General features: G+C 44.7%; 1 protein-coding gene across 1 annotated transcript in view; it reads left to right on the top strand.

Annotated features, from left to right (window-relative positions):
* PRKD3 (protein kinase D3) overlaps positions 1-25,949 on the top strand; it is a 218,111-nt gene that overhangs the window by 34,542 nt on the left and 157,620 nt on the right. Inside the window, 2 exon segments of the mRNA XM_029594096.1 lie at positions 14,300-14,431; positions 17,403-17,560. Of these exon segments, the coding sequence (XP_029449956.1) occupies positions 14,300-14,431; positions 17,403-17,560 (290 nt within the window).

Raw genomic sequence — 25,949 nt, 5'->3', positions numbered from 1 at the left:
TGAGAGAGCCAGCTTTTGATGTGGGAAAGACAGTGTAATGAAGTGAGAAGTGACTGACCAGGAGGACTTTAAGGGAAAAAAGATCTGAATGTGGTTGGCATAAAATCTATATAAAAGACCAAGGGTGGAAAGTAGCCAGCATAGGGGCTGAGCCTTGAGGGACACCGGTAGGGATGTGGGACCATGAGGAGATGCAGTTGTCAATGGTTATTTGTTGAAGCAATTGTAGAGATATGATCTAAACCTTTTGAGGACAACCCCAGAGAGACCAGTGTCAGATAGATGGGTGAGAAGAATGTTGTGGATCAGGAAATCGAAGGCAGAGGAAATGTCAAGAAAAATGAGAATGTAAGAGATACCTGACTTGAAACCATGGTGTAGAGTATCAGTACTGGAAAAAAGTAGAGTTTGTATTGTGATGTTTCCTAAATCCGAATTGATATTGATCTAGGACTGAGTTGCAGTCAAGGAACAGAGTGAATTGTTTTAAAACTTTTGATTTGATGATTTTAGCTAGGAAAGGAAGGGAGATATGGGTCAAAAGTATGATAAGTCTGACATGTATGTATTTGGTTTCTTTAAAAATGGGTCTTACTGAGGCTTGTTTTAGAGTTAAAGTATGTTCCCAGAGGAGAAGGAAAGGATGACTATTTTTGTGGTTGGATTCCCAATTTCATTTCATGCTACTTTGAGAAGTACTGTAGCACAGGGATTAAGTGGACAAGTAGCGGAACTTAGAATTTTTATGGCCTGCAGAACTTCAGTTTGAGGTACATGTTCAAATTCATACTAATATTAAGGGGTAGATTTTTAAAAACTATGCCCGTGTGTACTTTTGTTCGCGCACCAGGCGCAAACAAAAGTATGCCGGATTTTAATAGATATGCACGTATCCTTTAAAATCCGGGGTCGGCGCGTGCAAGGCTGCCCAAAATTATCAGCCTGCGCGCGCCGAGCCGCGCAGCCTGCCTCTGTTCCCTCCCCCCCAGCCCTATCTAAACCCCCCCCCACCTTTGTTAGAAAAGTTACGCCTGCGCCGGCCGGCGCACAATTCCCCAGCCCAGGAGCGGTTTCAGAGGCCTCGGCCATGCCCCCGAAACGCCTCCGGGCCGGAACCTTGCCCACATCCCCACCCCCGGATGACGCGCCCCCGGGACTTACGTGCGTCCCGGTGCTTGCGCGCACCGTCGAGCCTATTCAACATAGGCTCGGCGCACGCAGGGGGAGCTTGGGGCAGGTTTTGAAAATCTGCCCCTAAATGTAGCAGGGTTATTCGTTGGTTGAATGATGTCACTAGTAGGAAAGGAAGCACAGAGGTTAGAGATTTTTCCTGCAAAATGAGTGGTGAATAGGTTGCATAGGTTAGAAAGTGTATAGCCTGGACCCTTGTTACTGAAGGGTGATTGATGCCACTAGCGAGCAAGCCCACTAGGTTCACTGTGCCGACTAGCGGAGGTCCTGAGGAGGGACGGACTAGAGCTTTGCCTATACCAACCCTGTTCCCTGCAGGTTGAGTCAAGGGGCCGGCAAGGCTTAGATGGGTCTCTAGGACTATCCAAGATGTATCCAAGCAAGCATCGCTCGAGGTCAGTGGCATACAGCAGAGATGGTGGACAGTTCAGAGGTCAAGGCAGTCAGCATACAAACGAGGTCAGGTCCGAAGCGAGAGGTCAGGTCCAGGCAGCAAGCAAGGGAGGTCTAATCCAGAACAGAGGTTAAACCAGAGGGACAAGGCAGCGATACAGACACAGGGACTGGGCAAGGCTAGGGACTATGGAGGCAAGAAATGAGCAGGACCTAGCCAAGGAACAATAAGTCAAAAGCACAAGCAAGGCAAGGACCCAAGGAGAGCCACATGGACTAGGACACAAGGATGCCAGGAGACTTGGTGCTGAGACAAGGAAAGGCTGGCAGAAGGGCCCTTAAGAGGGCAATGACTGATGATGTCATCCCATCCAAGGTTGCCATGGCTCTGTTCCAGTTGCGGGCCCTTTAAGAGAGCTCTCATCGGGCGCACGAGTGCCTAACGACTAGCATGGGGAGCAGTGGCGGGCGGCATTTTATGCCGCTTGGAGCAGCCCTATTTATTTATTTATTTATTACTTTTTCTATACCGAAGTTCAGGTAACAGAGTTACTTATCACTCTGGTTTACATTGCAACAGATATAAATATTAAACAATGACAACAAGTGTGTTATAGAGAACAGGGAGAGACAACTTGGATAACATAACTGGGAACAAGAACATTACAAACTATTAATGCGAAACAAGTCCATGGAGAGGGAGATTAGCTATTGGTGTCGATAGTCTGTGGGAATTGAGGAGTACTTAGTAAGTTATGGGAATGCTTGACCGAATAGCCATGTCTTGAGTCTTTTTTTTTTTTTTTTTTAATTTAATTTTTATTGAATTTTCACAATTATATACATCATGAAAATTAGAAAATGTGTACTTCAACATAACACAACTACTTTACAAAAACCCATATTAAATCATTATTTGCATTGAGTACATATCCCATAATTGGGGGAGATCTATACCATTCAAATATTTAAGCAATCTTACATATAATAACAAAAGGTATTCTACCTATTTGTTCTAATATGTATACAAAATAATTTAAAGAGAAGGGAGATTGATTATTTTTCTGGACATTATTCCCTCTATACCTCAGGTTGACTTTTATCTAGTAAAAATGTTTCTAAATGTGTAGGATCCACAAAACCATATTTATTACCTTGATAGTTAACTAAGCATAGGCACGGAAATTTCAAAAAGAATGTGGCACCTATTGCAAGTACCCGCATTTTTAATGAAAGAAAGTATTTTCTTCTTGCTTGTGTGGCCCTAGCCACATCTGGAAATATTTGTAACTTGTGCCCACAAAATAACATATTCCTTAATCTAAAAAACTTCTTAAATATATTTTCTTTATCCTGCTCGGCTATAAATGATATAAAGAGAGTTGCTCTTTTATTAATGATGTCGATTGACTCCTCTAAGAAGGTCGACACCCCCACTGAAGATGGGATTTCCCCAATACCAGTCTGCTCACCAGTGACTCTGGGAGCCTTTTTCTCTAGGTAATAAATTTTTGAAACTTTGGGTATTTCCTCATCTTGATATAACAATATCTCCTTGAGAAATTTTTTAAACATTTCCCAAGGGGACATCAGCCGAGTGATTGGAAAATTTATAATTCTCATATTCTTAGAGCGCAACAAGTTTTCTATATACTCTATTTCCTTATGCATTGTAATACTATCTCGTATAAATACATTTTCAGAATTCTGAGTTAACTGGATCTTATTAGTTAAACTCTGAATATCTTTCTCATGTTTTTCTACAATTTTCACTTGATCATCAATTAACTTCCTATTAGTATTAATAGCAGTCATCAATGATTCATTCATTTTTATAACATTATTATCTAATCTCATTATCATTCTACCAAGGTCAGCCATAGTAACATTGTCGGGTACTACCATCGAACAAATATTACTATCTAAATGAACTGGAGGTAATAATTGCACACCAGAATAAAGAGTACTTCCATTCTCGGCCCGAGGAGGTGCCATTTGAATTTCAATTTCTGCACCTCCCTGGGCTGCCCCTACCAGTTCATTGGATGTTACAGGAGATGTAAAAGGCTTTGGCGGGGTTAAATGTCCTGCGCCAGGACTAAGGGAGATTAACGACATACCTCCCAAACTGTCCTCTTTTGGCGTTTCCAACACGTCACTGCCCCTCACGACGTGTTGATCCATGGGGCCTATACGTTGTTGCTGCAATGGGGAGGAGGTAATGATGATCTTTGCCTTCCGTTTCTTACCCATTGAAGATGATACACAAGAATTCTAGCCGGCTCCCGGTCTCCCCCAGTCTAAGCCGGTCCAAGCCGCGCGCCCCTTCGGCGCGCGCGGCTTAGGCGACGCGCCGGCGGCTGCGGGGCGCCGCTCTGCCGCTGATTTTATATCGGCAGTGTTCCTCAGCTGGTGTCACTCAGCTGAGGGTCTGGGTGACGTGGTCAGGGCTCCTCCACTGATTGGCCGGTTCAGGAACCCAGGAAGAGTAGGCAATTTCTTCCTGCTTCAGCTTTTTCTCTCGGCGATTTTACCGGCAGACACAGAGGGTAAGCAAACCCCTCCTCCCTTCTCTTTGCTCCCCGACTAGTGCTGCCCTGCCGCTGATTTTATATCGGCAGTGTTCCTCAGCTGGTGTCACTCAGCTGAGGGTCCGGGTGACGTGGTCAGGGCTCCTCCACTGATTGGCCGGTTCAGGAACCCAGGAAGAGTAGGCAATTTCTTCCTGCTTCAGCTTTTTCTCTCGGCGATTTTACCGGCAGACACAGAGGGTAAGCAAACCCCTCCTCCCTTCTCTTTGCTCCCCCATCTTGAGTCTTTTTTTGAATGTGCTGTGGCAGTGTATCAACCTTAGTTCCGGAGGAAGAAAATTCCACTGTTTAGGGCCTGCTGTAGATAGAGCTCTTTTACTTAATGATGTTTTCATGGGAGGCGCGTGTAGAGTTCCTCTTTGTGCTAATCTTATTGGTCGTGAAGATGTGTGGAGTTGGAGAGGGATTCTGAGGTCCAGTGGGGTGTTATTGAAAATGGCTTTGTGGGTGATTGATAGAAGTTTGAAGAGGATTCGAAATTTGACTGGAAGCCAGTGGAGCTTTTTTAGAATTGGTGTTATATGGTCTCTTTTGCTGGATTTGGTGAGATATCTTGCTGTTGCGTTCTGTAACAGTTGGAGGGGTTTTAGGGAGTAGACTTGGAGACCGTGTAGAAGTGAGTTACAGTAATCTATTTTCGAGAAAATGATGGATTGTAACACTGCTCTGAAATCACGGAAATGGAGGAGGGGACGAAGCCTTTTTAGAACTTGAAGTTTGTAGTAGCACTCTTTGATCGTAGTGTTGATGAAACCAGTGAAGCTTAGTTGGTTATCCATGACCACCCCAAGGTTTCTGACTTGTGTGGAGAAGACTGGGAGTGGTGTGAGGTGAGAGCTGTTCAATGGAAGGGTGCCGTCTTGAGTGATCAGGAGGAATTCTGTCTTGTCGGTGTTGAGAATCAGGTTGAGATTTGACAGTAGTTTGTTGATGGAGAGGAGGCAGGAGTTCCAAAAAAGTAAGGTCTTTTGTAGTGATTCGGTGATAGGTATAAGGATTTGGACGTCATCGGCATATAAGTGATGGGTTAACTTTAGATTTGAGAGTAGCTGACAAAGCGGGAGAAGATAGATATTGAATAACGTAGGGGATAGCGAAGAGCCTTGAGGGACCCCTAATGTGGAACTGAATGGTGGAGACTCTTTGCTATTGATCTTGACTTTGTAGTTTCTGTTTTGGAGGAAGGATTTGAACCAGTTTAAGGCTTTGTTTTTGATGCCGATCTCTGATAATCTTTCGATGAGAAAATCATGGTTGACCGTGTCAAATGCGGCCGAGAGATCAGGGAGGATGAGTAAACAGGGATGTTTGTTTTCTAGATTCATGAGAATGTTATCTGACAGAGATAAAAGAAGAGTTTCGGTACTACGGAGTTTGCGAAAGCCGAATTGAGCCGGGGAGAGGATATCGTTATTGTCGAAGAATTCCGAGAGCTGTTTGTTGACAATTCTTTCCAGGATTTTGGCAATGACCGGAAGATTAGCAATGGGACGGAAATTTGCTGGGTTATCTGTAGAGAGATTAGGTTTTTTAAATAATGGTTTTAAGATAGCAAGTTTGAGAGGGTCCGGGACTAGGCCCTGTGATAGCGAGGCATTGATGATCTATCCAAGATGATCTATCCATTGATGATCTATCCAAGATGATCCAAGATGATCTCGTGGCTGGAACGTTGCCTCCTTACAGGAGGCAACGTTCCAGCCACAAGTCTTGTCTGGTGAGGTCTTACAGGACTATCCCGGGGCCGCCAATCGTAATAGGAGAAGAGTGTGCAGAGGCTAATTAGTCACTTTTGAGGGGGCACCAGACAATAGTTTTAGTATTTCCACACCCTGCCTGCCTAATTCACTGCCTTCTCTTTTTTCTGTAACCCCCTCACCCATCCCCATATATTTTACCCACCTCTATACTACACTTCATGCATCTGACGAGGTAAACTCTGTCCTCAAAAGCTCATGCATCAATAAATTGGTTAGTCCAGTGGTTCTCAACCTTTTTTCTGTCTGGACACACCTGATAGTTCTCACGTGTGTGACATACTGAGCACATGATAGTCACAAGGCTAAATGTAAATGTCCACTTTGCATCCACAGGAAACCCACCCCCCACCCCTGACCCTCAGCAATGGGTATAAAGCAGAACTAGAACATTCCCCGTACAACTCACCATACAAAAAATATATTCTGGTGTTATCTCAATAACAGCAACACAAACTCCCTCTACTACCAGGTGCAATAGTCCTACTTATAAAAAGACAGCAGTTCACCACCATTGCATGTTCTATTGAGAAAACACAACAAATAAGGTGAGGTATTTTCCTAGTCTACATGCTAGTTAAATACCTCACCTCGATCACACACACAGAACTGACCTTCACCAAGTACAGAAAGACCACAGATTACAAATATGGAGGCAGAAACTGGACTGGAAACCCAAAAAAGCCACTCTGCATGCAGTGCGAACCTGGAGAAATGGAAACAGAAATGTAGCATCTAACATAGTACCAAGATCTGCAATAATGCAAACAAACTAATCCACACAAAGTTACACCTGCAATATGGCATGCACTCAAATGGAACAATCCTGCCTATGAAAAGGCAACACTACAAATATTAAACCAGGTCCTAAACACTAATACACCTCCTATTAGGAAAACAGAAAAAGCCAAGCTGCTATAGATCCCTAAACAGAAATAATCCTAATACTATACTAATAAATGTTTCTAAACAAGTGATGAACAGAATAACATCTAACAATTAAAATCAATTAAAAGCTCTTAAAAATTACTACAGATTTTCCAAACACCGATCAAATATTTAAAAAAAGACACATCACATAATACCCAATAATTAAAATGGCAGTCAAATGAAAAATGAACTTAAAAAGCCATCTTTACTTGCCTTCTCTAGCAGTTCTCCTATTCCTTTCCCTTGCAGGCCACACCAGAAGCAGCAGTAGCTGCTGAAGCTGTCCTCACAGTCCTCTTACTTAGGGATCACAACTAGTATCTGTGTGTGTCTCTCTCACTCCCAAACACACACATCAATCATACCCTCAGGACCAGTTTCTGTCTCTCACAAACCAATCTTCTCCCCGACCAGTCTCTCTCTCACACACACACACACTCACACACGTCACACCCTCAGGAGCAGTTTCTATCTCTCACACACCAATCTTCTCCCTGACCAGTCTCTCTCGCTCTCTCTCCCTCTCTCGCTCTCACAGTCACACCAGTCACCTCCCTGATCAGTTTTTCTCACACATACACACGTCACCTCCCTGACCAATCTCAAAGACTCAATGCGCCCTCTCTTTACACACAGGTTTTCAATCACACACATGTTCTTTCTATCTCACACACAGGTTCTCAATCATACACATGCCCCCCTCTCTCTCTCAGCCACAGCCAGCCAGAAACATGCTCCATCTCTCTCTTAAACACACACTGACAGAAGCACCCTCCCTCTCTCACATATACACCACACACGCACACTGAAGCACCCTTCTTCTCTTACATGCACGCCACATACACGCACAAGCACCCTCCCCATCTCACATGCACACTACACACACATACACACCGGTCCGCAGCTTATCAGCTCCAGTCTTTGGCCCTGCAAGCATGGGGGGTCATTTATCAAAGTGCTATAATGGCGTTTTTGCATGCAAAAAACACCATTACGCATGCAAAAGCACCATAACGCATGGTGTGATTCAAATAAGAAAAAGGGGAGGATATTGGGGAGGGATTTTTGGCCAAGTGGGCTGGGCTCACAGTTTTGCAAAGCCCTATCGCACAGCTTTAACGCGAATTTTAATTAACTACACCTTTTTCATTTGCGTAAAGCTGTGCGATAGGAATTTGCAAAACTGTGAGCCCACAAATCCTCCCCTCTTTGTTATTTGCATCGCATCATGTGTTATGGTGCTTTTGCATGTGTTAATGGCATTTTTTGCATGCGAAAACACTATTTTAGCACTTTGATAAATGACCCCCATGGTCTCTGGCTGCGACCAACAGCTTCAGTCTTTGGCCCCGCCAGCGGCTTCGGTCTTCGGCCCTGCCGCCTGTAGGTAGCATGCGACACATCTGCTGGTGCTTGGCGACACACTGATTGAGAATCGCTGGGTTAGTCTATAAATCTTGTCATTCGTGTATGAAATATATCTTTACTGTTGTTCATAGAGGTTCTAATATGGTTTGAAGAATAGGATTTCTTGGCAGCATCAATTGAGTCTCAACACACAATTAAGCTCTGGAATTTGTTGCCAGAGGATGTGGTTATTGTAGCTGTGTTTAAAAAAGGTTTGGATAAATTCTTGGAGGATAAGTCCATTAACTGCTATTCATCAAGTTGACTTAAGGAATGGCCTCTGCTATTACTGGCATCAGTAACATGGGATCTTCTTGGTGTTTGGGTACTTGCCAGGTTCTTTTGGCCTGGTTTGACCTCTGTTGGAAACAGGATGCTGGGTTTGATGGACCCTTGATCTGACCCAGCATGGCAATTTCTTATGTTCTTATGTTCTTACCATATGTACCCCTGCCATCCATCTGTGGTCTTTCTTGATTTCCCTCTTTGCTGACCCATGAACAAAAATATTCATTTTCTTTGTCACCTTCCATACATTCCTCTGTTTCTCCTCTCAGGCTTTCAATCCCATCTCTCTATTTCTTCCTTTCAGAGACATCTGAAAAAACACTTGTCACCTTGTTTTTCTGTATTAGCAATTTTTTTCCTATGCATGCTTTTGCTGTCTTGACTACCTTTCCTACTTCTCTCAGTATTTCCAGATATTCTTTCCTAAGGGGTTTTTTTTCTGATACCTTTTGACCATCTCATTTGAAAACTATACTGATCTCCTTTTCCTAATACTTTTGATTATTTTCTGTGAAATTGAGTTCTCAGTAAGCTTTGGGGGGTGAAGACCCTCATTTTCCCTTCCCAGAGATAGATTATACCTTCATCTCGTCTTTTCTCTTTATATTCACTCAAAAGCCTATTATTCACAGGAATCAGTTGGATCTACAGACTGTCATCAAGACATTCCAGGCATATATACTTGAGATACTAAATACAATCTAGTATAACTCTATGCAATGAGAAAGCAACCGCTTCCCCGTTACAATATTAACCTGATTTCTCATCTAGCTGTTTCCAACTAGTATAATGGCTCTCAGGTTATTCTGGCTCCATCCAGTGGACCCACAGTCATTTTGACTACAGTCTCCAGTTAGCCTTTCTGACAGCATTCCAGCTTCTGTCTCTCTGATCTCTTTTCTGCCAGCTATCTATTTTTTTCTGTTTCTCTCTCAGCTTCCTAATTATGTCTACATAGCCTCCCAGATAGATTCCCTTGGAGCTACATTTCCCAGCAAGTTTTTTCCGTAGAGGTTAATATTACCTCCTTTCTTGTTTCTAATGTCTTCTCTAGAGCCCCCTCCTGTGGCCAGCTGCCAGAATTTCAGGAAAAGCATTCCCACTTGATTATGTTTTTCTAACATCTGTAAATCAATTTACTAAAAGAGCCATTGTATCCCGCAAAAGTGTATCTACAAAACAAAAAAAAAAGGGAACAACAAACACAGAATACAAGCAAAATGACTTATTCTCACATATAGAACTATAAAGAACAAAAAACCCTTCAAAGTTCCTTTTTAAAAAAATATTTTTGCAAGTAAAATCTTATTTTGAAAACAAATATTCTCAAATTGATGTCCATTTGAAAACAGCCGGTCTCAAATCAGTGTCAAGTCCTAGCCCAACATGGCCGAGTTTCACAGTAAGCTGCTTCAGGGGCTAATTTGTGCATATCACAAAAAGAAGAGTAGTATGACCATTGGCTGAACAATATATATATATATTTTAAATGGTAATGAGAAACCATGAAATATTTTAATAAAATCTACTTATCTGTAATCAGAAATACCAGTCTTTAAAGAGACAACCACCGCATTTCGAACCCTCAAGATGAAGTACCAAAGTCAGTGTTCTTTATTAAGTGTCAAACCTACAAGGCTGATGAAGACGTCAACACGTCCAAGTTAGACTCTTTTTGGTTAACAGCTGATTACGTGTTTCAAGCTTAATGATGACAGTTAATGACCATAGGGAATCATCCTGTGATAGGGACTGCCCTTTTTAAAACAGTGTGATGGCATTAGTCCATGACTGTGGGAAAGCTCCAGTATTATGGGCATCTGAGGTGAAAAAAGGAAACCTCTTGTAACTGGGGCTGTTTCAACCGCATAATGGCATTAATCCAAAGTAGTGAGAAACCCTCCTGAAACAGCTCAATTTCAGGAGTTAACCTAAAAACACACTAAAATCCAGCTTAGAATTGACAACCCCCCCCCGGAATGAAAGTTTTAAATTTATAGATCCAGCATTGTTCTAAACGTAACAACTGTAGATCCAAATTGCCCCCTTGTCAGTTGAAAATGACACAAAAATGAAGATCTTCAAAAGACTGAGATGACTCTTCACAGTGCAAAACCAAGGATGCGTTTTCATGCTGGAGAGATAGACTTGAGCGATGTTCTCTCATCCTGGTTTTCACCATGCGCTTTGTCTTGCCCACATAAAATCACAGGGGCATTGAATAAGATAAATGACCCATGATGAGAGATATGTTGTATTGCTTTTCAAAAAAACAGTCAACCCTGTGGAAGGGACAATAATGGAGCTAGTGTTCATAGATACATGTCAAATAGAACAATTCCCCCATTGTGGTGGAAGCAAGTTGTGTTTGTCAGTTTCACCTGTTGATTCCTGGAAAAATCAAAATATACCAAATGGTTACGCAAGTTATTGCCCCTAGTGAATGCAGTTCTAGGAGGTTCCCTGAAGGTCTCATGTATTTATAAAACTCTCCAATTTTGCATAATTGAGGAACATACTTCCTGAGTTCTGGGAGAGAATGGCAGAACACAAGTGACACATTGTGAACTATCGCATTGTGATGGAAGAAATAACCATTCACAGTGACAACATTTGGTTCACAGATAAGCTTTGCATGTGCACAATTTTGAATAGCCTTATGCCAAAAAATAAGATGTCATTGATTTTCTCTGAATTTGAAAATCTGTTACTGATGAGCATAATATTTGGGGTCGAAAAAATTGGCTTGCTGGTAAACTTTCCTTAAAGGCCTTAGGATGCACACTGTGGACATGTAATAATGTATTAGAACTAATAATTTTACGGAGCAATGAAGTCAAAAAGCCACTTGAGGTTTTATGAAAACAAAATGTCCAAAAATGGTATTGTTTCTTTTTGTATGTCTGCTGTAAACTTGAGCTGGATGTTCAATGAATTAAGCCAAATCAGAAATTCAGAAAAGACCGCCTCAGAACATTTCCACAACAACTTGAGATTGAAAAGGATGATGAGCGAGCCACTGTGTCTTAAAAGAACCCATGTAGCGATTGGCCAAAGTGGCCCCCATTACTGTCCCGCAAATTTGCTGATAGAATCTAGAATCGAAAGCAAAAAAATAGTTTTAAGGGCAATTTCCAGTACATTTTTCAAAAAACAAATTTTTATCCTATGAAGGCATAGGAGCTGTTCGAGAAAGGAAGTAGCTATCTTTCTGGAACAGCAACCACTGTTTGGGCCACTATTCTTTTACTTAACCTATAACTTTCCATACTGCCATTGCCTCCCAAAGGTGCTCTCCCATCTTAACAAAACTGGTATGCTTGAAGTCCAGGATTTAACTTTTGAAGATGGCATTATGATCTGAAATAAGGTGGATATTCTTGAGACAGTAGACAGACAACTTGAGGTGTGGTCAAGTGCTTGGCAGCTAATTTTCAGTGCAAAAAAGCACATAGTCATGCATTTGAGGAACAGGAATCCATGGGGGTGAAATACGTGTACCAAATAGATGAGAGACCTCAGGATAATTATATCTGATGAGCTCAAGATAGCAAACCGTACAACAGTGCAGAGCTAGAAGAATGCTAGAGTGCATAGAGAGAGGCATAACCATTTGAAAAAGGGAAGTGATAATCTCTCTGTACGGGTTATGTTGCGGTTCTGGCCACGAGCGCCGCGACCAGACCCTTACCTCCGTGTTCCTGGACCTGTTCCCGCTTTTGTTGGCCTGGTTCCTGGTCTGTTCAGTGGCGTCCCTGTGAGGGCTGCGCCGCTGGGAAGCCTTCTATGGACGCTCTGTCTCTAGGCGCGCTCACGCGCCACTTGGGCGCTTTTCTAGGCCATTTCCCGCCAGTGGTGACTCCGCCCAATTCCTGTCATCAGACGCCGCAGCCTTGATAAGCCGGCTGCGGTCATCCAGTCTTTGCCTTGCAACGGGCTTACCTACCGGATCCCTGTTGCGCTGTGCCCCAGAGTGACCTGTCTTGCTATTCGCTCCGTTCCTGCTACAGTACCTGCCTGGTTCCTGTTTACCTGCTCCCGTACCTGCTTGGTTCCTGCCTGCCTGCTACAGTACCTGCTTGGTTCCTGTTTACCTGCTACAGTTCCTGCCTGGTTCCAGTACCCGAGTCCTGCTACAGTACCTGCCTGGTTCCAGTACCAGAGTCCTGCTACAGTTCCTGCCTGGTTCCAGAACCCGAACCCTGTTACAGTACTGACCTACTGTCTTAGTCTGGTTCCAGTTCCCAGTCCTGATCCACTACCGCCTAAGTCCCAGCGGCCAGGCCCCTACGGGCTCCTCCCGGGGGGGCTTCGGCTTCCAAGGGTGAAGCCACCTAAGTCCCAGCGGTTGGGCTCCTACGGGCTCCTCCCGGGGAGAACCAGCTTCCAGGGTGAAGAGCACCTCTCGTCCAGCCTGAACATCTGCCTCCCGGCCTGCCAGTTACTAGAGACATTGCCCATCTTTTCCCAGTCTCCTGCAGGTCGGCCCAAGGGTCCACTAAACTGAGACTCCCACAATAGGTTATTAGTTAAAGATCTCATCTGGAGTATTGTATCCAATTCTGGAGGCTGACAAGAATATAGACCGAATAGAGACATTGCAGCAAAGGGTTACCAAAATGGTTTTGAGTCTGCAGCAAAATGAGTTGAGACTTAGAATCTGGTAATAGCTTCATTCCTGCCTCAAAATCTCCTCCAAATATCAGTCCCCCTTCTCCTTCCACCTTCCCCCACCCAAGTACCAGCCTCTTTCCTCCCTCCCATCCCTACCTCCTCCTTATGCATTCATCAATATCTGTCTTCTACCCTCTAGGCACCAGCCTCTGCAAAACCACTGCGTTTTCTACTCCCCCTCTTCCCATCATTCCTGGAAGCAGTCTCTCTCACTTTAAACTGATGCTGCACTTACAGCCAGAAGTGAGAGCGTGGTGCAGTGAGGAGGAGAGAGAGCAGAAGAGTGGAGATGAGAGAACCCATTGGTCTTGGAAGGGAGAAAGGGCAGGGATGCTATGTCAACCAGAGAGAGAGAAAGGGGTGGATGAGGAGGCTGGTGTTAGGGATTTGGGATGGAGAAGGAGAAGGCCCATTTCCTGCATGTCCGTAGAAAAGGCAATGGCTATAGAATTGTGGGAAAATGAGGCTTATGATTGTAGCCTGCATAGATGGCAGTTCTCTTCTAATAGTATTCCTGGGTGTTCAAATATGAGATTTCAAATATGAGATTCTCACTTATATTGTGGGTGTTTATCTGGAGATTATCTCTGAAACACTACCTTCGATCAGGAACACATTTACCTTAAGAACATAATTGACTGGTTTTCTGCAAGCCTTTTTTAGCCTATTTTCTGAAGGAAAAGAAGGCTTATGAGGTTGCTGTGCATGTGCCCCCAATAACCTTTTTTTTGTTTGATGTTTTATCTATACCAAATTTTCTGGATTTTGGGAGACACATGGTGAGTTTTGGATTTTTTTTTTATTTGTGCATATCTGTGGACTGCAATGCACATGTCCCAGAAAGCAGGCTTCTTTTAATTCTGGCTGGGATTTCTTGTTCATATATTTTGCTGGATCCCCTTCAGCAAATAATTGCCCAAACATGGTTAGTCTGAAGAATACTAGACACAGTAGACTGGCTTCTTTCAGTCAAACCGATCATAAAACAGTTTGTATAGCACTCTACGACGTCTTTTAAAACAAGCTTTCTTTATGTATGCTTTGATGTATATTTTTTTTTCTTTGAAGCTTTGGCCACAGTTGAAGACTTTCAGATCCGTCCACATGCGCTTTTTGTGCACTCTTACAAGGCCCCCACTTTCTGTGATTACTGCGGTGAGATGCTTTGGGGCTTGGTACGGCAAGGATTAAAATGTGAAGGTGAGTGTTGTGAGTTTTGCCTCTGGACAACTTGTAACCGGATGATCTTAGTAGCCTTACAGTCAGAGATTTGTAAGAAAAACAACAGCATCTGATGTAGTTGTCTTCTTCTCAGAACTGTATCTGTGGGTTTTTTTATGAAGATTCAAAAAATATTATGAGGATGAATCAAACTGCCGAATGGTGGAAAGTAACTGCCAAGTGGGTTATAAACAACTTTTTTTTCTTTCTCCCTGCAGAATTTTGCAGAATTTTAAGTTTTTGTGTGCAAAATTTTAAATATTATTTTTGCGCAGAATTCCCCCAGGAGTATGTTTGGATAAGGCTTCCAGTTTGTTTGGTTTTTTTTATTCTTTTTATTCAACAACAAACATAAGATGCAATCCAAAATGTATAAAATATCATCCAAAAACTTCCAGTTTCTAATAGAGACTGATTAGCAACTGTTTAGCAACTGTTTATTTAACTTAGGCCTCCCCTTATAATTAGCAACTGTTTATTTAACCTACATTAGGCACTGTATCTTTTACTTATACCTATATTAGGCAATGTATCTTTACTGGTTAACCCCATATTTACTTATCCAAGTTATATCGACCTGTTCTTTGTAAGACATTTACTTGTCAATGTTATTGTTCTGTTAAAATGTAAACCGAATTGATCAGTAATTCTGTTATTGGAAAGTCGGTATATAAAAATGCTAAATAAATAAATAAATGGTCTAATGGATTAGGTTGTAATTTGTAGAAAGGAGACAAAATATATGGGGGTAGATTTCTAGAAGGATCTTCCTGACTAACTCCTTAGCCGGCGAGATCCATCAGGGTGAAAATCTTCTCTCGCTGAGTGGCTGAATATCACTGCCTGGTTTCACAGGCATTCTGGAAGGCATGGTTGATGTCAGTGGAGAAAATGACACATATATATTGGATTTTCCAATATGCCCACATAGGGGTAGATTTTCAAAAAGCGCGCCTTCGCGTACTTTTGTTGGCGCATCAGGCACAAACAAAATTACGCTGGATTTTAGTAGATACGCGTGTAGCCGCGCAAATCCTGGATCGACGTGCGCAAGGCTGCCGATTTCGTGTAGCCGGCGCGCGCCGAGCCGCGCAGCCTGCCGCCATTCCCTCCCTTCCTCTATCTAACCCACCCCCCCCCCCGGCCCTATCTAGACCCCCCCCTACCTTTGTTGGGGGATTTACGCCTCCCGGAGGGAGAAGAAAATCCCCGCGCGCCAGCAGGCCGCTAGCGCGCCGAGACGCGACCTGGGGGTGGTTCCGGAGGGCGCGGCAACGCCCCCGGACTGCCCCGGGCTGAAACCACGCCCCCGGGCCCGCCCCCGAAACGCCACGTCCCGCCCCCAAAACGCCACGCCGATCCGACACGCCCCCGACACGCCCCCTCGAAAAACCCCGGGACTTACGCGAGTCCCGGGGCTCTGCGCGCGCCCGTAGGCCTATGGAACATAGGCGCACCGGCGCGCAAGGCCCTGCTCGCGTAAATCCAGGCGGATTTACGCGAGCAGGGCTCTTAAAATCCACCCCATTGTTTTTACCCCTTAAGGAACTGCAGAAATGTCAGGTGTAAATATATGCAGGCCTCATAACTTCAGGCACATCCTCATGTTTTTTACAATCCACCTGAAGTTAACTTGTGCAAATCTCTTTTAAACCCTTTCTCTGGCAACAAATTGCACAGTTTGATTGTACATTGAGTGAAAAAAAAATACTTTACACATTGTCCATCTGTCTGTCCATCCATTCATATGCATCAGTTTGCGCATGCACGGCTGAGGGCCTTACTGAAACAACTGCACACACGGCACACTATTTGTCAGGGAGCGAGGACCTGGAAGTAGTGCGGGCTGAGCATTAAGAATTAGTGCCAGCTCTGTGATTGCTGTTGCTGCTGCCGCCACCACCACCACCACTGCTCCCCATCTCTGACCTGGGAGCAGTTTCAGTGGAGGAACAGCAGGAGCGACAGCAGCTGTCCATGTCCCCCAACGACGTTGGTCCCCACCTCTTCCGACCCTGTGTACTTTCGAGAAGGGGGGAGGGGGGGACTGGGAGAGGCAACCCGAAGGAAAAATGTGCTGTTGTGCACTGCTTCTAGCAGGCGCTCTGTTTACTCTTCCCCACTTTTGCACAGAATTGAATTAGAATTGAGCTCCAGAATAAAAAAAAAAGTCTTTTATTTTCTGAGAGACACTGTGTAAGCAGGGATTTTAAATGTCTGGGATCCAGGAGAAGTAAGTTCACCAGCATACATGTAACAGGTATTCTTTGAAGACAGCAGTCCACTAGTTATTCACCTCCCCCAGCCAGAGCTGTCTAAATAGAGCTGAGGGGGAGCCACATGGGACCTGCTTGCCGCGTGTGAGCAGAGATAAAGGCTTTTGCCTTTCCAGGGCGCTCTGGAAGCTTTAGGCTACTCGCCACTGATACGTGGGGGGTCGTATGATCCTCTGGAGCGACTCTTGGAGCTGCTGTCTCCAGAGAACACATAATGCAAGTAAGCAACTTCACTTTATTGACTTACTTAAAGCAGCAATCAAAAGTGCTCAGGAAAATCTGGATCCACAGGATACGTTGATGGACGCATGCAAATGAACTTCTGCCAAAAATGCTAGCAGTTTGGTATGGTAGTTTCCTAATGTAGAGGTGGACAGAAAATGAAGAGGGAGAGTTAATATAATTTACAGATGTTTATAGTATGCAGCTGAATCCTCTTATTTTTAGATGTTTAGTAAATCATTATTGCTTAGAGAGAAAGTAATCTGAAGTTGAGAGATCCTGTATAGGAGAGGGAAATCAAATTTGGTTATCAATCAGTGGACCAGCATTTTGTTTCAATTAGGAATAGTTGTCAAGGTTGCAGAAAATGCACACAAATGTATATAAAATGCACTTTTATGCTCAGTAGTGAAATCTTGTTCCTTTTATAATGTGTTTCACAACCTTTGCAGGCTGTGGATTAAACTACCATAAGAGATGCGCCTTCAAGATTCCCAATAACTGTAGTGGAGTGAAGAAGAGGCGTTTGTCCAATGTTTCGCTGCCAGGACCGGTATTCTCTGTTTCGAGACCCATACAAACTGAGTGCACTGCTTCTGTGAATGAGGAGGTGTGTAACTGCTCGAGGAGGCAATGATGATAACTTTTGGAAGGGATGGTTCATAATTATTACTTTTTTTAAAATTCAATTTTTGTTTTTCCTCTAAAACACAGGGAGGGTAATCTTCAAAGGCATTTCCGCCAATAAAATGGTGCTTTCCCAGGGAAACTGCCTGTTTTATAAAATTTCTCATCTGCCTGCCTTGCAGGTAGCCTAGTGAATAGAGGAACTGGCCAAAAACAAGAAAAATGAATATCCAAAAATACACCAAAACAGCGAACTGCTGTTAATCAAAAAACAATCAAGAGCGAAAGCTCTGTCGCTGAACAATTAAATAAACTTTTCAAAAAATAATGTGTGTTTTACAAGTGATTTTAAATAAAGTAATTACCTACACTGTCAGATGGAAACATTTTTTTGTTTGTTGATGTAATTTATGAAAAATATTAATGGAGTCAGAGAAAGGTTTCATACTAGTGTAGGTGCCCTGCACCTCTGTAAGGTGAACATATAATCATCAACCTTCCTCCTCCTCCTCAATTGATTTTTAATAATAGTTTTTTTTAAAAAGATTTTTTTGTATGTATGCTTGTGTTATCCCTGAAAACACCTACAGGATTCTTCCGTGGCAATATAATTTTTAAATGCAATACTGCAAACTATTTACTAAATGCTACTCAACGAGAATGTTAATAAAGGGTATAAAAACAGACTTCCCCATTTTTGGTTGGTATGTCCATCTTCTTCTGTGTTATCCCTTAACATGTTTCAGACAGAAATGCCTTTCCTCAGGGGGTTCGATGTTTCCCGAAACCAACTTCACGGAGTCTGCAACCCTCTTCTCAACGGTTTCTCCTGAGTTCAATGTGTTGTGCCCCAAAGCGATCTTCCTCTCTGGATCGCCCGGAAGAATGACCTGTCAGGAGAACAGACTCCTTATATATATTACTACTGGGGCTCAAAACAACCAATGAGAAATCTCAACATTACGACGTGATTGATGACGTCTCTATCGGACCTGCAAGAGAACTCGCTCTGTGGACTGATGGTAAGAGTCTCGGACCTGAAAGAGGCACTCTGAACTGTCAAGACATAATCAATGACGTCGGTATCACACCTGCAAAAGAACTCATTCTATGGGCTGATGCTGCGGTCCAAGAATCTTAAATGAGGCTTTTCAAGCTGTCAAAATTGTAAACAGAGGAAACCTTCCCACGGGCTTTAAAAGTCCGGATATTTCAGTCTTTTGAGCGATCGGGTAACGAGATAACTGGCATATCCGGTGAATTGTCGCTATTACTCCATTTGATCGTTCATAAGAGGATATTGAAATTGAGCTAATCATTCATACCACGAGGTACAGAAGTTTGCAAAGTGAAAATCCAGAAGGCTTCTCGTGTGTTGAGCAATGATCGTATATCCCCACCACGGGGTGAGAGCTGTATTTGCTCAATAATCGTCCATTTCAAATCTACGATTGTGTGGCCAAAATCCACCAGATGTTGAACCATGGGTGCCATAAGTTTCAACGTGGTAAACCGTGATTTATGTTCCCCAAGTCTCACTCGGATGGGTCTGGTGGTCCGTCCTATGTATAATTTTGGACATGTACAGATAATCGCGTACACCACATTATTAGACTGACAATCTGTATTACTCTTCCTCCAAATCTTATAACCTGAAGGTGGAACTTCCCATAGGACACCCGTAATGGTCTGTGAACACCAAGAGCAATGGCCACACTTTCGATGACCCACTAAAGGGTCCTCTCTGTCATAACTGTCTATCTGAGCGTGTACTGTCTGATCTCTAATGTTTTTCCCCCGTGACATGGCAAATGTAGGTGGTTCTGAAAAAATATCATACATAGATAATATATGCCAGTGTCTGTATATTGCTGCTTTTATTGCGCTTGCTGCTGTTGATTGTTGCAAAACACACGTCAACCTGGATTCTTCCTTCTGGGGTTTATATTGTAAAAGTGACGAACGTGCACTGAATTTTGCTCTTTTATAAGCACTATTGACAGCCTTTTGTGGATATCCCCTTTGTTGGAATCTGCCAGTCAGAATCGCTGCCTGTATCTCAAAGTCCTTCGCTGTAGAACAAATTCTTTTAGCTCTAAAGAACTGACTCACTGGGAGCCCCATTTTGAAGCTCCAAGGATGGTGACTTGAAAATCTTAACAAATTGTTACGATCAGTCGATTTACGATGGATGGTAGTGTGTAATTCTCCATTGACTATATTGATCAGAACATCTAAGAAAGTGATCTGCCATTTAGAAACATGGGAAGTGAATTGCAAATTTTCATCCAGAGTGTTAATCCATTCCAAAAAAGATTGTAGTTGTATTTCTGAACCTTTCCAAATGTAGAAAATATCGTCTATAAAACGATACCAGCATGAGATGTATTGCCACCAATGAGACGTGTATACCCTGGTCCTTTCGAACTGGGCAACATACAAATTTGCTACCGATGGGGCGAGGGGGGACCCCATCGGAATCCCATGTATCTGATGATAGCAATTTTGACCGAACCAAAAAAAGTTGTTATGTAGCACTAATTCAGCCAACTCTAGCAATGTATGGGTTTTAATCCTTTCTGTGTCGCTGCGATGACCCAGTGTGTGTTCCACAATTTCTAATGCTGAGTCTTGCGGTATGTTGGTATACAAAGAATTTATGTCCATGGTCACCAAAATGACTGATTGCCACTCAACTGTCAAAGATTCTAAGTTTCGTAAGAAGTGAGATGTATCTTTAATATAACACAGAAGAAGATGGACATACCAACCAAAAACGGGGAAGTCTGTTTTTATACCCTTTATTAACATTCTCGTTGAGTAGCATTTAGTAAATAGTTTGCAGTATTGCATTTAAAAATTATATTGCCACGGAAGAATCCTGTAGGTGTTTTCAGGGATAACACAAGCATACATACAAAAAAATCTTTTTAAAAAAAACTATTATTAAAAATCAATTGAGGAGGAAGGTTGATGATTATATGTTCACCTTACAGAGGTGCAGGGCACCTACACTAGTATGAAACCTTTCTCTGACTCCATTAATATTTTTCATAAATTACATCAACAAACAAAAAAATTTTTCCATCTGACAGTGTAGGTAATTACTTTATTTAAAATCACTTGTAAAACACACATTATTTTTTGAAAAGTTTATTTAATTGTTCAAAAACAAGAAAAGCCAGGGTTCAAATCCCGCCAACATTCTTTATGACAAGGTGCTGGTCACTTCACTCTTTGGGGCTTCAGGTGCATATTTTAGGGTCTGCATTCTAAGCTGTTTCTTGCATTACTGGAGGAAAAATACCACAAGATTCACTAAGCTGTGATAATCTATACTACAATTTTGCAGATCCTGTTAGGATAAATATAATGGCGAAGTCCTTCTAGTGACTAGTGCGCAGTGGTGGCCTCACAGCTCAGGGCCACAGTCTTCTAAAGGACTGAAGTGACCTGCATAGTGTAGCCCAGTCAAGGTAAACCCCTGGGAGGGGGGGGGGGTCTATTGAGACCCTGTGTTTTCTCCTCCCCCACCCATCACTTCTTAATATGGCCAAAGTAGTATTTATTTATTTTGAAATATTTATTCTCCTAGGACAAGCAGGATGGTAGTCATCACACATGGGTGTGACAACATCAGATGGAGCCAGGCATGGAAAACTTGTCACAGTTTCACACTGAGCATGCCACTATCCACGCATCTATGCAGGGTCCCCCTTCAGTTTCTTCTTTTCTGCGCAGCTTTCTCCTTGCAGTTGTGAAGCTCTGCTCTCTTCAGAGTGTTTTCCTGGTTCTTTTCGCAACGTATCTGTGTGGGGTCCCCCTTCTTCCCTGTCAGTGTTCTGTAGGGAGGCGTGGTAAGTTTTTTTTTTTTTTTTTTTTCCCTTCTTTGTGATCGATTCCCGACAGTGTCCCTCTTCATTGGCTGCTGGTCATCGACTGCTCGCCGGCTGTTTTTCATTGAGTCGCTGGGGTTTCGCCGATGCCCCCATTACCCGCGGACCATGTCCATTACGAATCCGCATGAGGTCTGTATCCTCTGCAAGGGGATGTCACACAACATCCAGGGGTTTCGTTTGTATGATCAAATGACCCCCAAGGGACGTTGGGCCTGGTTAGACAAGATGGAGAAGCTCTTTTGGATCTAGAAAGTCTGATCCTTCAACTCTGGCATCAGGCGCTTCAACACCCAAGGGCCAAGGGGGTACAGATCGATGTGAATTCATCATTGTCCACTGCCCCATCAGGGCCTTCCTGGGAAAAAGGGGCAGGAGATAGACTGTCATCGGCGTTGGTGAGCTCCATGCTCAGCACCGAGGAAAGACTGGGCCGAGCACCATTGGAAACCTCGGAAGCATCGTCACTGGTCACTGTTATCGCATGATACCAGGCTCGGGTCGGCACTGGTGACCACCATTGCACCCCTGAAGCGATTGCGTGGAGAGTAGGCATCGACCTCTATCGAGCGTGCGAATCCCAGGTGTTCCCCACGGATATCAGTACTGGACTCCGAAGAAGCTCGGGTGACACCGCTTTCTCCTCCATCCATTCTATCTTCGACGGATTTTCAGAAGGTGCTGGATTCTAGGGTGCAATGGGCAGTCCTCCAAACTCTTCAGGGCATCGAACCGCCGGCTCCATTGGTGCCTCCCCTGGTGTTGAAGCCTGCCCCTGCAATGTTAGTACCGAGGCTGGAGCGCCTTGACATCTTCCTGGCCATCTTGCCCATGCAGCAGCTACCGGCACTCGGGGGTCCCTCGATACCCCAGTGGCTGCCGGGTCCTCTTCCCTCCGGAGTCATCCCCATTGTGGCTTCCTTGGAGGAGAAAAATGTATTATGACCAAGGGCACCGTCGGTACTGTGCCCAGTTTTGCCCAGACCGATCCTCAGGGTCCTAGGTGCCCTTGATGCCGTCTGTGCCCCTGGTACCACCGATGCCCACAGTGCACTCCCTTACATTGGTGCCTTTAGTGACAAAGCTGAGGAGCCTGGGCAGGGGGTCCTCCACAAGGATCCCCAGGGTGCTTCAGCAAGGAGAATGCCCCATATGATTCCTGGGAGGATGATTCCACAGAGTCTTCTTCAGATGATCTTCCCTTGGACCCATCTCTTCCAGATGAGAGGCGTCTGTCCCCACCGGAGGACCTCATCTTTGCGGGCTTTTTGGCAGAGTCCATTCCTTTCCAGCTCCTTATGGAGGAGGATACCTGTCACAAGATGCTGGAAGTTCTCCAGTTCATTGATGCCCCAAAGGAGGTCGTGGCTGTCCCCATCCATGATATTTTTAAGGAATTACTCCTTCAGATTTGGGAACATCCCATCTTGGTGCCCCCGGTGAATCAGAAGGCGGATGCAGTATTCTTGGTACATTAGGCCTTGGGATTTGAGAGGCGTCAGCTCCCATATCAGTCAGTGGCAGTGGAGTCTGCCCTCAAGAAGGCCAAGCGTTCAGCACCCACACTTCTGCGCCTCCTGGTCGGGAACTCCAGGCATTGAATGCCTTAGGTAGGAAGGTGTACGAGGGTGCTTTGCTGATTGCCTGGATCGCTTCCTACCAACTTTACATGACCCAATACACTTGCAACCTCTGGAAGCAGGTTCAAGAGTTGTTGGAGTGCCTCCCCCAGCAACAGCAGGAAGCCTTCTTGGCAGTTGCCCAGCAAGGCTTGCAGTGTGGCAAACACGAGGTGCATTCCACCTATGATGTATTTGAAACAGCAGCTAGGGTGGCATGGCGGGCATCGGTGCCCATAGAATGGCGTGGTTCTGAGCATCAGACCTCTGGCCAGAGGTCCAAGAAAAGCTTGCTGACCTGCCCTGTACTGGCAAGAACCTGTTTGGGGACAAAGTAAGAGTTGCTGTGGCTCAGTTGAAGGATCACCATGAGACCCTCCAGCATCTCCAATAAGGGCTCTGACTTTGACAGTTTGGGAAACTAAGTAAGGGGGTGACTTGTACGAGACACATGTCGAGGATACGTACTGCTCTTTATTGTAGTTTCTTTGCGTATTTGCCTCATTGTCAATTGTACAGTTTGTATTATGTATGTGTACATGTCTCAATAAAATACTTTAAATTAAAAAAAAAAAGGGGGTGACTTGTATGGCATAGCAGATGCTACCATATGCTTGCTGGACAGACTGGATGGACCATGTGGTCCTTTTCTGCCATCATTTTCTTGTGTTTCTATGTTTCAGCCAGAACATTGGACCCTCCACCAGCAAATTCTCACATTAGCATGGCAGGAGGTCTTCTGTTGTCAGAGAAAATATTACTCTCTGGCCTACGTGCTCGTATGCCACGTGTGGGTTCTAGGGGCCGCTCTATACAGCAGGGGACCCCCAGACCTCAGCCGATTCCCCAGCAAAGCCCTGCTATGGGGTTTTAACTGGCTGCAAGGGAGCATAAGCCCCGTGACCATACCCGCGACATTAGGACCCTCCGGTTGGGGGTCAGTTATGGTGCTTTCAAGACCACTAGCCACAGGTCACCTCGGACCAATGGGTCCTATCCATCTTTCATAGAGGGTATCGGTTAAACTTCCTGGGTGTCCCCGTGGACTCTACCCCCTGCACGTCATGGGGCCAGTCCCCGCATCAGAAAATTCTCTCTGCCCTTGTAATGGCTGGAGCAGAAGAACCCATTCTACTGCATCATCAGGGTCAGGGATTCTACTTCTGATATTTCCTGATTCCAAAAAGAACAGGGGGGGCTCCACCCTAGCTTGAATCTGATGGCCTTCAACAAATGTCTGCGAAGAGAAAAGTTCAAAATGGTCTCGCTGGGCACTCTGATTCCCCTCCTGCAAAAAGGGGACTGGCTTTGCTCCCTTGACTTCAAAGATGCATATGCCCACATCGAGATCTTACCCAGTCACAGGAAGTATCTGTGGTTCCTCGTGGGCGACAGCCACTTCCAGTACAGGGTGTTACTGTTCGGCCAGGCTTCGGCCCCACGAGTCTTCACCAAATGCCTGGCAGTAGTGGGTGCATACCTCTGCCACCTGGGGGTGCACATGTTCCCTTACTCGGATGATTGGCTGGTCAAGGGCACCACTTGCGAGGGGCGCTTTGCACCCTATGCTTGACCATTCAAGTGTTGGAGTCCCTCAATTTTGTTATCAACTACCTGAAGTCCCATTTCACCCCACCGCCTCAGCTAGACTTTATTGGTGCCTGCCTGGACACGTCCAAGGCCCGGGCCTTTCTTCCTCATGATTGAGTGCTTGCTCTGGCCTCTCTAGCGAGTCTAGTCTGCTGAAGCCGACAGTTGTCGGCCTGATTTCTTCTGCTTCACTTACTGGGTCACATGGCCACATCTGGCCACATTAGTCTTTTGGCTCACTTGCATATGCAAGCCACCCAGGACCTCAATGTGCACATTCGCGTCACGCCACCTTTCCAGACCTCCCTGTTGTGGTTGGAGAATCTGTCCAATCTGGAGCAGGGGGTTACCTTTCAGCCCCCCTGACCCAGGTTGTGCTTACCACAAATGCTTCCACCTTGGGTTAAGGTGCACATGTGGACAGCCTCCGCACACAAGGTCTGTGGTCTGCTCAGGAAACCCAATGCCAGATCAACTTCCTGAAGCTTCAGGCAATCAGGTATGTGCATTGGGCGTTCCAAGATTGCTTTTCCAACCAGGCGGTCTTGGTACAGACCACCAACCAAGTGGCAATGTGCTCTTCAACAAGCAGGGAGATACAGGATCGTTCTTCCTGTATCAGGAGGCTGTCCATATTTGGTCTTGGGCTCAGTCCCAGGGCATGCTGCTCCGGGCCATATACCTGGCCGGGATGGTGAATGTGGTGGCGAACCGCCTGAGTCGAGCATTCCAATCCCACGAGTGGTCCCTGGATCAAGCAGTGGTGGATCGCATCTTCCGCCTCTGGGGATCCTGGACATGATCCTCTTTTGCCACCCCCTCCCCCCCCCCCCACAACAACAAGGTAAGCCACTTCTGCTCCCTGTACAAGGTGGATGGAACACCAACCTCTGATGCCTTTGCCCGCCATTGGGGTAAGGGCCTTCTATATGTGTATCCTCTGCTTCCTCTGGTTATGAAGACCCTCCTGAAGCTCCGGCAGGACAAGGGGACCATGATTCTCATTGCCCTTGTTGGCTGAGACATGTTTGGTTCTCACTCCTGCAGGATCTCTCTGTCAGAGAACCGATCAGTCTGGGGACCGCCCCTGACCTGATCTCGCAGGATCAGGGCAGACTGTGCCATCCCAACCTCAAGGTGTTATCTCTGATTGCCTGGATGTTGAAAGGCTAGTCCTGCAGCCCCTTGACCTCTCTGACAGTGTGTCTCGGGTCCTGGTAGCTTCCAGGAAACCTTCCAATAGGAAGTCTTATAACCTGAAGTGGAA

This window comes from Rhinatrema bivittatum, chromosome 3 (assembly GCF_901001135.1).
Source record: "Rhinatrema bivittatum chromosome 3, aRhiBiv1.1, whole genome shotgun sequence".
NCBI lineage: Eukaryota > Metazoa > Chordata > Amphibia > Gymnophiona > Rhinatrematidae > Rhinatrema > Rhinatrema bivittatum.
The sequence above is the reverse complement of the archived record's forward strand: the minus strand, read 5'-3'. Positions and strand labels throughout refer to the sequence as shown.